Raw genomic sequence first — 13960 nt, forward strand, 5'->3', positions numbered from 1 at the left:
CTTTTTACCTTGCGAAGGAACGAAATCACTGAAGGATCATGTTAGGGGAGAATTTGGCTAATAACAAAACTACAGTTTTTTTAGAAGTATTTTTACGGTATACAAAATAAATATGTGGAGGAATTTATTTCGATTTACGAAAAAATACTTCTGAAAAATACTTTTGAGATTAGCTAAACGTCGTTTAAAAAATGATTTTGATGGTACAAATTTAATTTTTTTATTTTTTATTTAAAATAATTATTTTAATAAATATGAAATTTAAAATAAAAATAATGTCATGACTCAAAAGAGAGGCAGACATCCTAAGAAGAAAGTTAATCGAAGAGGGAAGAAGAAGGAAAGAAAGAAAGAAGAAAAATGAAAGATGAGATGATAAAGACCATCTTACCATGAAAGAGCATTGAAGAATTATGATAGAAGATGAAGTGGAGAAGTTTTTTTTTTTTTTTTTATAAATAGAAAGCATGGAAAAAAAGTAAATAATTTTACGAGGGTGAAGCGTGAAGGCTACAAAAGAGAGATACTGGAAAAATTAGAAGCAGAGTGTACCGACGAGAGATTTGAACTGGAATTTGAAAAGAAAGAAAAGAAATCGTGACTCTAATGTGTGGCCTCCAAATTTTTGCCTGAGCCTCTCTCTGACATAGTGTGCGTGGCCACTTAGTAGCCATAATCTACCAGCCTCCTTTCATGCCCTCTTTTGTTTGGATAAATAAAAAGTTATTTCTGTTATATATTTTATGATTTTTTTGTACATTTTGATATTATGATAATCAATGTTTTATTTTATTATTACTGTTAATTAAATTATATTATTTGAACATAATCAATCTGATCCGGAGTTAATCCCAATCTAATTCATTAATCCTTAAATTACTATTTAAACCGGTTTAGTACCAAGTTATTTTTTTTTCTCTTGGTTTTGGTTGTCAAATTATTTTCTAATTTTTTAAATTTAAAAATATTAATTAAAAATATTAAATTTTTACTGTTGAAATCAGATTGAACAGCCTACATCTAATGCCTTGATGAACTTGATAGATGGGAGGAGTTATGATGAACTTGACAGATGGCAGGAGTTCGTTAATTGAAACACATTTAGGACCTCTACCCATAATAGAGGGTGCAGGGAGGAAATTAATTGCCCAAGGAATGAGAGGGCCCTACATGACGAGTTGCTTCTTGGTCACGAAAAATCGTGAAGTTTCACTGTAGTGTTAAAGGATCGTAATAAAATTACATTTTGATATAAATGATTAAAAGGAAAATTATGTACAGGTCCCACAGAAGAAATTTTATTTATTTAAGGTTCCACGAAATGTCAAAATTACTGACAGGTCCCAAGGGACCTCAGAATAATATATTCTATTTGTAAAATGACATTATTGTCCCTCACATTCCAAATTCACATTTGCTCTGTCATTGCGATTTACAACCTCAGCAGCGATTATTAACAACATAATGAAAAGGTGTTAACAACCTAAGTAGTACCCGTTAACAACTTACTTTATAGAATCATATAATATCCACATAAGAGTAAATTATAACCAAATAGCATAATACAACAACTTTAACACTAAAATGGGAAGCTTTTTGATATCATTAAGAATTTTAACTAAACCAAATAGGATTATAGCAAAATTTTAATGCGGAGATCCATTAACAACCTTAACGGTGAGTATTAATAACCCAAATAGAGCTGTTGACAATCTAGGCAGTGTCTATTAACAACTGACTTTATAGGATAATATAATCTCTAACAACTATATAAGATTAACTTTAACACTATTTAGTTATAATTTAGTTAGTTATAGTTAGAGATTATATTATCCGATAAAGTCAGTTATTAACAAACATTGCTAAGGTTGTTAACAGTTCTCCTTAGGTTATTAATACTCACCGTTGAGGTTATCAATGGATCTTCGCATTAAAATTTTACTATAATCCTATTGGGTTTACTTAAAATTCTTAATGATATCAAAAAGCTTCCCATTTTAATGTTAAAGTTGTTGTATTATCCTATTTGGTTATAATTTACTCTTATGTGGAGGTTATATGATTTTATAAAGTAAGTTGTTAACGGATACTGCTTAGGTTGTTAACGCTTTTTCATTGGGTTGTTAATAGTCGCTGCTTAGGTTATAAATCGCAATGACAGAGCAAATGTGAATTTGAAATGTGAAGGGCAGTAATGTCATTTTACAAATAGAATATATTACTCTGAGGTCCCTTGGGACCTGTCAATAATTTGGATATTTTATGGGACCTTAAATGAATAAACTCTCTTCTATGGGACCTGTGCGTAATTTTCCCATGATTAAATGTCTTTCGTCATAGTTTTTTTTTTTTGTCAAGTCTTTCGTCATTGTTACACACGCATATACATGAAGAAATTACGGGAAAAAATATCTGTTAAATTTTAAGATGATTGTTTTGATACATTTTGACATCTTAAAATTGTTATAAGAGTAGTAAAAAATATTATAAAAATAATAAGTATGATTTATTTATCTTTTTAAAATTCAACTGATGTTTTCTTTGTTATTTTTTCTTTCACCCATTTTTTTTGAATAATACTTACTAAACAAAGGTAACAACAGCACAACCCGGGGGTGTGGTTGAGCGGTCGAGGCTCATCCTCCCTTAACCAAGTGTCGAAAGTTCGATCTTTGTTTTAGGTATGGAAAAGCTTTAAAACCCCGAGCCAGCTGTCCCACCTATCGAGATACCTACAAACCAGTGGAGGAATTAGTCACCGGGTCCGCCGGTGGTTAGTATGATGTTTCATCAAAAAAAAAAAAAAGGTAACAACAGCACGAAAACAACTTCTTTTGATTAAGATGTAGCCTCATGAATTTGAGGTGGAGATTGATTAAAAATAAAAGTTATCGTCTAACTTGTGAGAGGCTTTCACCAACCAATCAATAACCATCAAATGTTCTCCATCCGCACGTCTAATTAAAACCTGCGGGTCTATATACCGATTATGACTCTCGCATCCTGAATAATATCTTTTTTTTTGTTTTTTGAGTAGGCAAGCAAAGCTTGCAGGCAGGGATCCAACCAACAGGTGGCTATCATGCCACTGCGCCACACATGCACTAGCCTGAATAATATCTTTAAAAGGGTGTTCTAAATCCCATTCCTGATTACACAAATCAATAACATTCACATAATCCAAAGATTCTCTTTCATGCTAAATACTATCTTCATAGATTTTTTTTATCCCAATCCCAATTTTTATTATTAATTTTCAATACTTCGTACCAAATACAATCTAAAATCTTCCCGTACCATCTATTCCAACACAAATACAAACCATTGATGTAGTTCCGCTATTGCGGAAGGAACTGAGGTTAACTTGCAGCTGAATCCACTAATCCTCGTCTTTCATGACCACTTCACGGCTACTCCTGGCATCCGTAAGAACAGAGCCATCTACTTCCTTAGTAACGTGGTTTTCCAGGGCGTAGTTGGCACTATTAACCTGCAGGCTAGAGTCAGAAAAGAAATTCCAGTGTTCAATAAGGTTCCTGTCCCAGCAAGCTCTACGGTGTTCACCTGATTTATTTCATAATAAATTATTATAGCGTTTGTGCATGTGGAGGATAAGTTTGAAATAGTTCTTAATTTACGTAAATTGTATTTCTAAGTAATTTTAATTAAAAAGCTAAGGGTTACAGTCCGCCAATAACAAAAAAATGACACGCACCTACATAGGGACGGACCAAAAAACTCTCGCCAGAGGCATAATCAAAAAATAAAAATCTCTCAACCAATTAATTAATATCATTTTTGGTTCCTAATTCATGATCATTTCGTTTCAGACTTGATTGTGTGAAATTAATTATCAACCCGCGTTAAGGACCCAATTAACCAGGAGGTTCTCGGAGGCGGATCATCAAGTTAGATTCTTTTTCACATGTATGTTTTTTTTTTAATATTATTAACCGTAACTATAATTGCTAATATTATTGAATAAATTGTTGGCAAAAAAAATTATGAAAGGATTTTTAAAGTTAAAATTGTTTAGTTAAATTTATTAAGGAAGAATGACAAAAAAAAAAGCCTTGAAAATTGCAAAATCCCAAATTAGATATTTTTACAAAAATATGTTATTATTTGCAGTTCAATTGTTGTCAAAATCTATTAGTATTGTCACAAATCTTGATTTAGGATTTTGCAATGTACAGGGTCTTTTTTTTTTGTCAATGTCCCTTATGTTAATCACTCCCTCCGTTGCTTTTTATAATAATCTAAAATTTGGATTGTCTTGGTCTTCTTTATAAGAGTCTCATTGAGATTGTTTGAACAACTAATGTGTTTTTAACATTTTTGCCCCTAATTAATTTATAATCCATATTACATTAAAAAGTTGACAACTTATCATACTATATTCTTTTTCATACTTTTTCTCATTATTATTTTATTTCCCTCTCTTATTTTATATAAAAGCAAGTAACGAATTGGAGTTGGCGGAAAAGAGTGAAATGGACGCCACCTAAGTATACCACATTAGCATAAACGATCACCTAGTTCTATATTTTGTAGACTTTTAGGACGATATTACCCCAAATAAAACTTTTAGATGCTGATAGCTTCTCAATGAAAACTTCCTGATCAAAAAGAAACTTTATCTCCATTATAATTATAATTTATAAATAACTAACTTAATTAATTTCTAAAATTTTTAAAATTAATTATCTAGTTTATATATTAAGAAACAAACTAGTAATTAATTGTTATTGAATATTAAATCTCAATTGACTTGAGTGATGTCTGCTTGATATTTCTAAAAGGCACAAGATTTTATTAAATTTTGTAAAGGCTAATTACAGTTTCCCCGGAGGACAAGAGGGTCCTTTAACGTTTTGTTCATAGTTCCTGATTCTTGGATATTCGGATTTTGCAATGACATCCTGCCTTCACCTATTTATAGGAAGGATATCAACCTCATATAGTCATGTTCGATTAGGTGGAATAACGATAAAATAGAAATCATATCGCCTAGGGATAGACAGTTTTTGAGAGCTTCCGAAGGAAATGACGTTCATACGACGAATGTTTCCAACCTGAGAATTGAATCTCTCTACTTACTACAATGCTACATTCTTTATCAGACTAGACTTCAAGCCTATGCTAGTGAATCTACGTTAATCAAGTAGAGTTGATAACTTGGTACGTGCCCTGAGAAGCACCCAGAAAGCGCCCCATGAAAAGGTGCTCTTAGCCTCTTTAACGCCGTCTTCAAATTAAGCCGAGTTCCAGAACTAAACAATATTTCCATAAACTATATGTACACCAACCTTCTAAACCCGGTCATGGCCCAGGCTGAAAAATCGGCTCTTGACTTTGCTTGTCTCATAAAGATCCAATCTTTGTGATGCTAGTTTTCTTCGTCAGAGTCGAAGGATTGTCTTTTCCTCAAAGATTCTATAACATCTGAGTGCCCATTACTTACTGAACCTGACACAATCGTTCGAGACTTCACCTTAGGCACACCCAAAGAACTCAGTGGCGGTGTTGCCGTCCCCTTGTTCACTTCCCTGAGCACAGCACGAGCTGTCGCTGCAGCGGCTGCATCCGTCATTGCAGAAGCAACTGTTTTACTATTCTCACGCTTATCTTTGAGATTACTTTGTCGATGAGTCTTGGCCAGAGTCGCAGAAGCTTCAGGGGATCGATGTGCACTTGATTTTGGCATGGTGGAAACTGCGGCTTTGGCTTTGGCTGCTTCATATTTCTGCATGTCATAGATAAGCTCTTTCTGTAGTTGCTTGTCAGCAACTAATATGTCATCAATTTCATTTTTGTAGTCCTTGAGAAGGACTCGCAAGCACTCCATGAGTGATCCTATAAGGGGACTGTTCTTGCTTTCTAATATCCGTTTTAACTCTATAAAGATGGGGACTGTGTTCTGAATAAGACCCTTCTTCACAATTTGAGTTATGGCCTTCCCTCTCGATGCAGCTCCATTATCGGCCCCGGCTTCCTCTTCAATGTCTGCTGATTCAGACGCCGATAAGCGCGTCGATGAGATTCGTATCTCTTTGCAAGCGAGAATATGAAACGCATCCTGCTTCCAAAATTAAAAGTTAAAATTCTTAACACAACAAATAAAGGAGAATTCTTTGCAAAACAAGACAATAATAACCCAATCCTTACTTCCATCTTTATCTATGGACTGTGCAGACTATGCACGATAAATACAGTAGTATAGTACCTGTAGAACAGACTGTGCAGTTACATCTTCTATATTCAGCATTCCATCAGAAGCCGCAGCAAGAATCTCTGCACATAACTTGGCAAAGGTTGCTAGGAGGTGCTCAGGAGCCATTTGTTTTAGCAAGGAAACATAAATGTGCATTCTTTTAGACCTTGAATTTTCATCGTTGCCCCTGAAAAAAATTCAGACTTCATATAAGCACACACAATTACTCAATGATTACCTTGGCACTTAATATTTCGGGATTACTTCACCTGATGGAAAAAAGTCGGCCGTCTTTTCCTGGACCATGGGATTCTTTATGTCCATTGTGGGCAGGGCAATCGTTCAGAACAAAAATGGCCTCCACAAAGCTGTTATATGCTAGGAGAGGAGCCTTGACTGTTGATACGTACACAATACTCAAATCCAACGACAAGATTTCATATTATTGTAAGCATGATGAATTGATGATTAAGGTAAACCTTCTCACCTTTCAAAATATTTCCGAAGAGAAAATCTGCCAAGTGTCTTATCTTTTCCGATTCGTCAACAAGTGATAAAAGAAACCGAAGGAATAGCACTCCTCTCCACTTCACATAATCCCTCTGGATAAAATAAGCATGAATTACAATTTAGCAAATAGTGTTCTCTTTTTCGAGTGTTTTTCAATTTATTTCCTCTTTTTTTCCTTTGGTATGATAATGACTACTCAGCTACGAGTTAAATCGAAGCGTCATACGGAAGCAGGCGTCTCAGATAAGCAGAACAAACCTGCAACAACCTGGCGAGTAAAATAAAAGTCTGCCTTCTCACCAGCTCACATGGATCACGGAGACATCTCGTAATCTTTGGTATGTAGCTGAAAACATCCATGAAGAAGTAAGAATTGCAAACTATTCGCTAGAAGTTATTAATTCAGCATACAGGTAATGCACTTCCCCCATCCCATAGTAAAATCACTTTCTCTGTTCTTATGGTCCCTTATTTGTCAATCCGTAGTCACTTACGCTCCAATTAGAGCCGGCTTTAAGGTGATATCTGTTACCGGACTTACCAATCAACAAGAGCAGTGTATCGAACACAAAAATCTGCCATCATCACTACAAGGTTGTTGCGAAGGCTTGCAAATTCACTCTTTTCAAGCTCCTGCAAACTCAATTGGGGGACACAAATATCAATTTGGAAACAAGGGGCCATATGTTTATCAGATCAGGAAACAATGGCAAGTCAGTTATTCAACCTGGACAAACAGAGGTATGTAACTTTTAGCAAGCTTCCCGTCAGCGAGGCAGAGCTTCCCCATGGTTAGCCACCCTTGGATATACAGAGAAGGGGCTGTCTGCTTTAGAGAGGTTGTAGTTGTAGGGCCCAGAAACTTATTTGATTTAGGATCAGAACTCCCTGAAGTGATAATTGTGTGTATCAATGGAACCACAGTGCTCATATCAGCAGATGGGCAAACAACCACCAAAGTGCCGATTGTGTATATTGCTGTAATAGCTTCTGGCAATGACTTGGAGAATGCCATTGATTTCTTGTCTCTTCGACTCCCAGATCTTGGTGGTGTGAAAAAGCCACTTTCTCTGTTTTTCTGTGAATGCTCTGAAATAAACTTATCAATTATTTTCGAAGCTTTTAAGAGAACTTGGTGAACCCATTTCATGACGAGTCCTTCTGCCTCCGTGAGATTCGAGGCCTTTCGTTTGCACAACGTTGCAAGTGCTTTCACATGAGCATCAACCTATCAATCAATAGAAGAAATTCGTTTCAGTAAACTCCATAAGTTTATTCTGTACATTCCATGGTCATGTCCTTTCCACCTTTTTCGCCGTCCGTTTACTTTCCCATTTATGCTCATCGTATCCCCTCTGATCAGTGTACAAGTAAATTCTTTTTGTTCCTTTATCATGTTTACGATTAACATACCTCATCAAAATTCCTAGTTCTGTTAACCATTCATAACAAATCTGAAATTAGAGGAGTAACGTTAACAGCCATAAATTGCATTTTTCTCTTCTCTGATAAAATTTGTCCTTTTTTATTAAAAGAATGCATAATAATATGTTTTATCTTTCTTTAACGTGGAGGGTGGGGGCATGGAAAAGCCCTATGCATTGGCATCAGAGGCAGGAAAATTTTCGTGACCTGGCTTGGGGTTTGTTCATGAAAACAATAGTTAAGGGACATAGACACTGTTTAGAAAACCATATGAAATGTTTGTTTCAGGGAAACCTTCAATCTAGCTTCTATGGAATCGGAATTAAACATTGTGTTGTGCATGCTGAGCAGTGCAAAAATACCACACCATCCAGCTTGGTTGTCATGGAATGAAAACTAGAATGGAAGCATGTGAAAAGTAAATAATAAAATTGGTCAGTGACGCAAATATAATGATTACCTCTGTTGAATGCATGTTAAATTCTTCAATCCGTATGAGCAAGTTATGAGCCAAATCAGCCGCAGGTTCAGAAGGCAGCTCCAAAGAAACATTAGAGATTGTTTGTAAGAGGAAAACTCGGTCGCTAGCCCAAGCAACGGAATTTCGTTCTGAATTTTCTTCCTCTACAAACGCATCTCCTTCATCAAAGGGGCTCTTACACTCGCCTAAAATTGCATTTTTGTCAAGAAGCTGCCAATGATGATGAAGAAACTCCCAGTCAATTGCTTTTGAAAGGTATGCCGACGCCTCTGATAATAGAAACCAAGCACCAGGCGGGGCTATCCATTTCTCTATTGGCAAGGATTGACTCAGCCAGATAGACTCTGACACTTTGATTATATTTTGAAGTGCAGCAACAAGTTTGTTCTTGAGCCGTTTCTTCTTGCCCAGGTTTGTGCAAATTTTCTTTACCCAAGGGGTCACCTCTCTGTCACAAATCGCACTCAGAAGATACAGAACACCCTCAGGAAAAAGCACCTCCATCTCAGTGTCTAAACTTTTTCCCTCCACGCTAGCGTTACATATGGATCCACCATATGAAGGAGTAGATGCAGCCTGAGATATCCGCTCCAAAACCAGCTCTAGAAACAAGTTCTCACATTCTTCTTGAATGCTAGATTCATTATCAGTTATTAGACGAGGAACTGCATGTAACCATTCAGTTAATACGGTCTTATCAGAGAATGTTCTGAAAGCCTGCATTATAAAAGTAAATTGCATCAGATTACTCGTCAGTTATAATTAGAACCACGAAAAGGAAATGAAGAAGACCATTGAAAGTAGGAAAATTGGGAACCATGAATTTAAGATTTGACAAGCGAGAATTGAGCTAATGGATTTCATAGCATTCTTAAATTTAGGAAAAATTTTCAGAAGCTTTCTTGGCAAGCCCCCAACTTATCCAAGGTAGCGTGATAAAATCCAGACTGGTTGAACAAGCAGATGGAGCATATAAGCCGCTACTGAGGAGCGATTACAAGGGATATCGCGTGTTTTACATGTATATGACATTACCACATCCGAAATATAGCTCAGTGTAATCCGCTGAGCAGAGGAACCAACAATAGATAGAAAAAAGATAAAATAAATCCACCCAGCAGAAAGCTATGTGAAGAAAGCATTTAGCAGAAGAATTTCCATACATGCTGCATTTTAACCACTGTAGTTTTTCTAGTCAAATTCTTCGCCAGGAAAACTGGATGCCCTCCGGGGATGGAATAAATATTAACCAATCATACTATTTCAGAACTAATGCAAAAACACACAAGACAAAAAAACACGCTTTGCGATATACTCATTTCAGACCAAAGGTTGGTGACTTGCACTACCCTGGCAAGTATTGTAGTTCAGTTCTTGGCTCAGATTACCGTGTAAGTTATTCAAATGTGCACCAGCCTTCTGACTTTTCCAGGTTTTGCCCTAAATATAAAGCAGCAAACAAGTGACAAGAAGAATTAGACAGGCGGATAAGAACTACCTCTGAAAGAGCTCCAATTGCTGCTTTCCGTATGCTAATAAGAGGATCCGAACAAGCCATGCCCATTGTCTTGAGCACCACTTCATCAATGGCACCGCCGAGAAGAGTAGTTAACTTGGTAGCTAGAAGAAGAGCAGCCTTCCGGACAGCTGCTTTATCATCCATGCACCTTCTCCTCAGAATATTATTTATCCCAGCATCAACATTTTCATCTCTAACTGTAACAGATTCCATAAAATTTCTCAAAACCACTACACACTTCACATCACTTGAAAGAAACCCCACCAGCTGCGCTAGGTTTGACAAAGCGCGAGCACGTATCGCAGCACTCACATCTGAACAGCGCTTCACCAATGCCTCCAAGCAACAAATTCCCCAGGGTTCTTTCATTTCATTTTCTGAATTCACACCCAATGGATCTTTCAACGACGTCACTAGATTCAAAATAAGATCAACGGCTAAAAGCCTAAGATTTGATTTTCCATGAGCCATTTGAACCACGAATTTCACAAATCCAATTTGGTCCTCCAGTGCCATGACACCAACGATTTCCATGATGGACTCCACGGCCAAAGCTCGAGGTTCAGACTTATCCGGAGCCTTGTTGGTCAAATACCTTGGAAAATTAATCACTGCTTTTTTCACTCCCTCAGACGCCTTAGTTAAGCTCATCATTTGCCTCGTGATGAAGCCTAAAGCGAATGTTCTTGCTTGTGATTTGGGCATGAGAATCAGTGATGATAATGACTTCAACACCTCCGCCGCTGTATTACCAGGGTCTCCATGTTCGGGCCTCAAAACTTCCCTCAGTACTCGCAAGCACGAATTTGCCAGTTGGTTATACTGACCCGCATTTCTACATAATTCAAGAGCCAATACGGGAATATCGGCCATTGTTTGAACCAAAGACTTCAGACTATCCGGAAATCGATCCAAATGAATCAAATCCATAGCGAGCACTAACTTCTCCAATACAGGAAGCAAAAACATCGCATCAAATTCGCATTCTTCGCCGTCGTTATCATTATTTTGCGAGTTTCGTGCATTTTTCCTAGACGCCTTGCCTCGCCCACCAAGCTTCCTTTTCCGATAGGCGGCACTTTGGGAACCCGTGGTCGGCTCATCGAGATTGGACTGGCTTGCTGGCCGATGCTTTAAAGACCGACGAATAGAACGAAGAAAAGAGAGGAAAGACATTGGAGTAAAGAGGGTGAAAACGGGAGCATTCGGGGACAAGAGCAAGGAGAGATACAGCTTAGAGGCTGCAAGCGAGACGTTGACGGGGCCTGAGTCCATTGCGGAGGCAATTGGCTGGATGAGCAGTGACGGAGATAGATTCTTGGATGAGAGCTCATCGTAGAGGCGGTCCAAGAGTTCTGATTCATTGGCATAATGGGCATCGTCGAGAAGGGATTGGAGATCCAATAAACTCTGTAGGGAAAGCGGTGGTGGTTGCGGATCACTTCGGATGTCATGGTGACGGAGTTCCTCAAGCTCTGTGATTATGCGAGATATGGTTTCCTCCATTTTTACTGATGCCTCATTCGAAGCCCCTCGAAAAGCCAAAGTCGGATCCCTTCCTCCCTTGTTATCTACTTTTGAATTTGAATTCTCGTTTTCCCGCCAAAAAACCCTGAAATACATATAACTAGCATTATCATCGTTAGTTGCATGTTGGGGAAGACAAACTTACTTACATCCATGCTCAATCAGCATACACGCTAGAAAGGTGAACAATTTACAGCATATGCGAAAGGTTCAGAGCATATGCGAAAGAGGAAAAAAGAAAAGTACTAATCACGAGATCAATAAAGCAAGCCATAGGACGAAGAGAATTTGTAAATTTGTAAAATCCAAAAGAAGATTATGCAAGAAGAATACCTGTGAGGAGGTCCTGGTAAACCAGCATCTTCGCTGAGTTACTCTCGGATAGCTCCGAAAGGCGAACAGTTTGAAAGTCCCGTTAGAGTAACTGAGAAACGAGGAGCTCGAAGGTTTTGAGAAGAGAAGACATAGAATGACGTTTATGGGTCTTCCTTTTTCCAAAATGCCCTTACAATACAAGTCCCGCGAGTTTTGTACTTGGATCTCGGTTTTTTGTTTTTGGGCCTAACATTTTAATGGGCTGTGCTACTGGACCACATCTCTGCTAATGGTTTCTAATGTTTTGGTGGGAATTAACAGGAAAATGTTACATAATTTGGAAACTCAGTTGCAAGATGAACTTGAGGAAATGTTACATCTAGAGGAAATCAAATGGTTTCAAAAACCCTGGTCTAACTGCATAAATTATGGTGACAGGAATACTCGTTATTATAACTTAAAAACCAATTTAAGACGGAAATGGAGAAGGGTTGTTACTCTAAAGAATGATCATGGAGAGTGGATAAAAGATGAGGAAGGATTATTAAAGGTTTTGGTTGTAGACTATTTCAAAAAAAAAAAAAAATCTTTATAGAGATTCTATGGTGGGAAAATTTTTGTATACCACCGCCAACTTCCGCGTGTTGATGTCTCATAGTTAACTGTAACTCCTTCTGATGAAGAAATTAAAAATGCTCTAATTCTTATGAGAGCTTTTAAAGCAGTGGGTTTTGATGTTTTTTCTCCGATCTTCTTTCAGCATAAGTGGTCTTTTTGTGGGAAATTCTCTATGTAACTTTGTGAAATGAGTCTTTAAAGCGGAAGTCTTGATAAAGGACTCTAATAAAGCTTTAATGTCTCTCATTCCTTAGACGGAAAGCCCAAAGTTGGTGGCTCACTTTAGGCCTTTTGTTTTATGTTCAGTGCATTATAAATGCATTACTAAAGTGATCACACATCGGCCGAGAAGTTTCATAAATAGTTTGGTCTCACCCTTCCAAGCAAGCTGCATTAAGGGGAGACATATACAGGACAATATTGTGATTGGGCAAGAAATCTTGCATTTAATGAAGAAAGCGAAAGGTAAAAAGGGTCTCATGGTAATGAAAATAGACCTTGAGAAAGCCTATGATAGAATAAAATGGGATTTTCTAAAACAAGTTTTGATTGATGTTGGTTTCAAGGCAGACTTCATAAATTTGATCATGTCTCTTGTATCACCTCAGTTTCTTTGTTTGTTCTTTGTATGAATAGGCTTTCCCATCTAATTAGTGATGAGGTTAACTGTGGGAATTGGCAGCCTATTAAAGCCACTAAAAATGGTCCTTCTGTGTCACACTTAATGTTTGTGGACGATGTTCTCCTGTTTGGAATTGCAACTGAAAATTAAGCTTCATGTATGTCTGGACAAGTTTGCTGAAGGGTCTCGAGAGAGGGTGAACAGATGCAAATCTTCAATCTTTTTCTTCCCAAAGGTATCATGTGGGAGAAGAAGTAGAATTAAAGATATAATATAGATGAAAATATCTGATGAGATTGGGAAGTATCTGGGTTTTCCCTTAACTAGATGCAACAAGCCTTCTGATACGTTCCAATATGTTGTAGATCACGTTAGATCCAAACTTGCTTCTTGGAAAGTAAACAGTTTATCCTTGGCAGGTCGTATAACTCTGGCAAAATCTCTGTTGAGTACTATTCCTTTACATCCAGTACAAGTGGCCCAAATTCCAAAAGAAATTTGCTTGGAGGTGGAGAAGTTGCAGAGGAATTTTATTTGGGGCCATTCCCATGAAGCTCATGGTTATCATCCTATTAAATGGCAGCAGGTAACTCTTCCTAAGTCTTTTGGATGACTTCGATTTAAAAGACTTCGTTCTTTAAATGTGGCATGTGGGGCGAAACTAGCTTGGAAACTTCTTGTTGGTGAGCAGGGTTTATGGTCGGATGTTCTTTGCCAAAAGTATATGAT

The 13960-nt window shown here is 37.3% G+C and overlaps 1 protein-coding gene across 2 annotated transcripts; it reads right to left on the reverse strand.

Moving 5' to 3' along the window:
• Positions 1-5336: 5336 nt before the first annotated feature.
• LOC114758575 (condensin-2 complex subunit D3-like) lies at positions 5337-12089 on the reverse strand. Of its 2 annotated transcripts, none has more exons than XM_028947633.1 (10): positions 12010-12089; positions 10129-11761; positions 8610-9347; positions 7452-7952; positions 7266-7357; positions 6983-7070; positions 6702-6816; positions 6484-6610; positions 6227-6401; positions 5337-6079 (listed from the first exon to the last, which is right to left on the reverse strand). In XM_028947633.1, the coding sequence occupies exons 2-10, from the start codon at positions 11653-11655 to the stop codon at positions 5390-5392; spliced, it is 4053 nt and encodes a 1350-aa protein (XP_028803466.1). In that variant the 5' UTR covers positions 11656-11761; positions 12010-12089; the 3' UTR covers positions 5337-5389. The 2 variants fall into 2 exon arrangements, with proteins under 2 accessions (XP_028803466.1, XP_028803465.1); XM_028947632.1 differs by having other exon boundaries at positions 10129-11776; positions 12010-12040.
• Between the last annotated feature and the right edge of the window lie 1871 nt (positions 12090-13960).

Source organism: Neltuma alba, unplaced genomic scaffold (assembly GCF_004799145.2).
Source record: "Neltuma alba isolate B1F8T4 unplaced genomic scaffold, ASM479914v2 tig00010738_pilon, whole genome shotgun sequence".
In the NCBI taxonomy this organism is placed as follows: Eukaryota; Viridiplantae; Streptophyta; class Magnoliopsida; order Fabales; family Fabaceae; genus Neltuma; species Neltuma alba.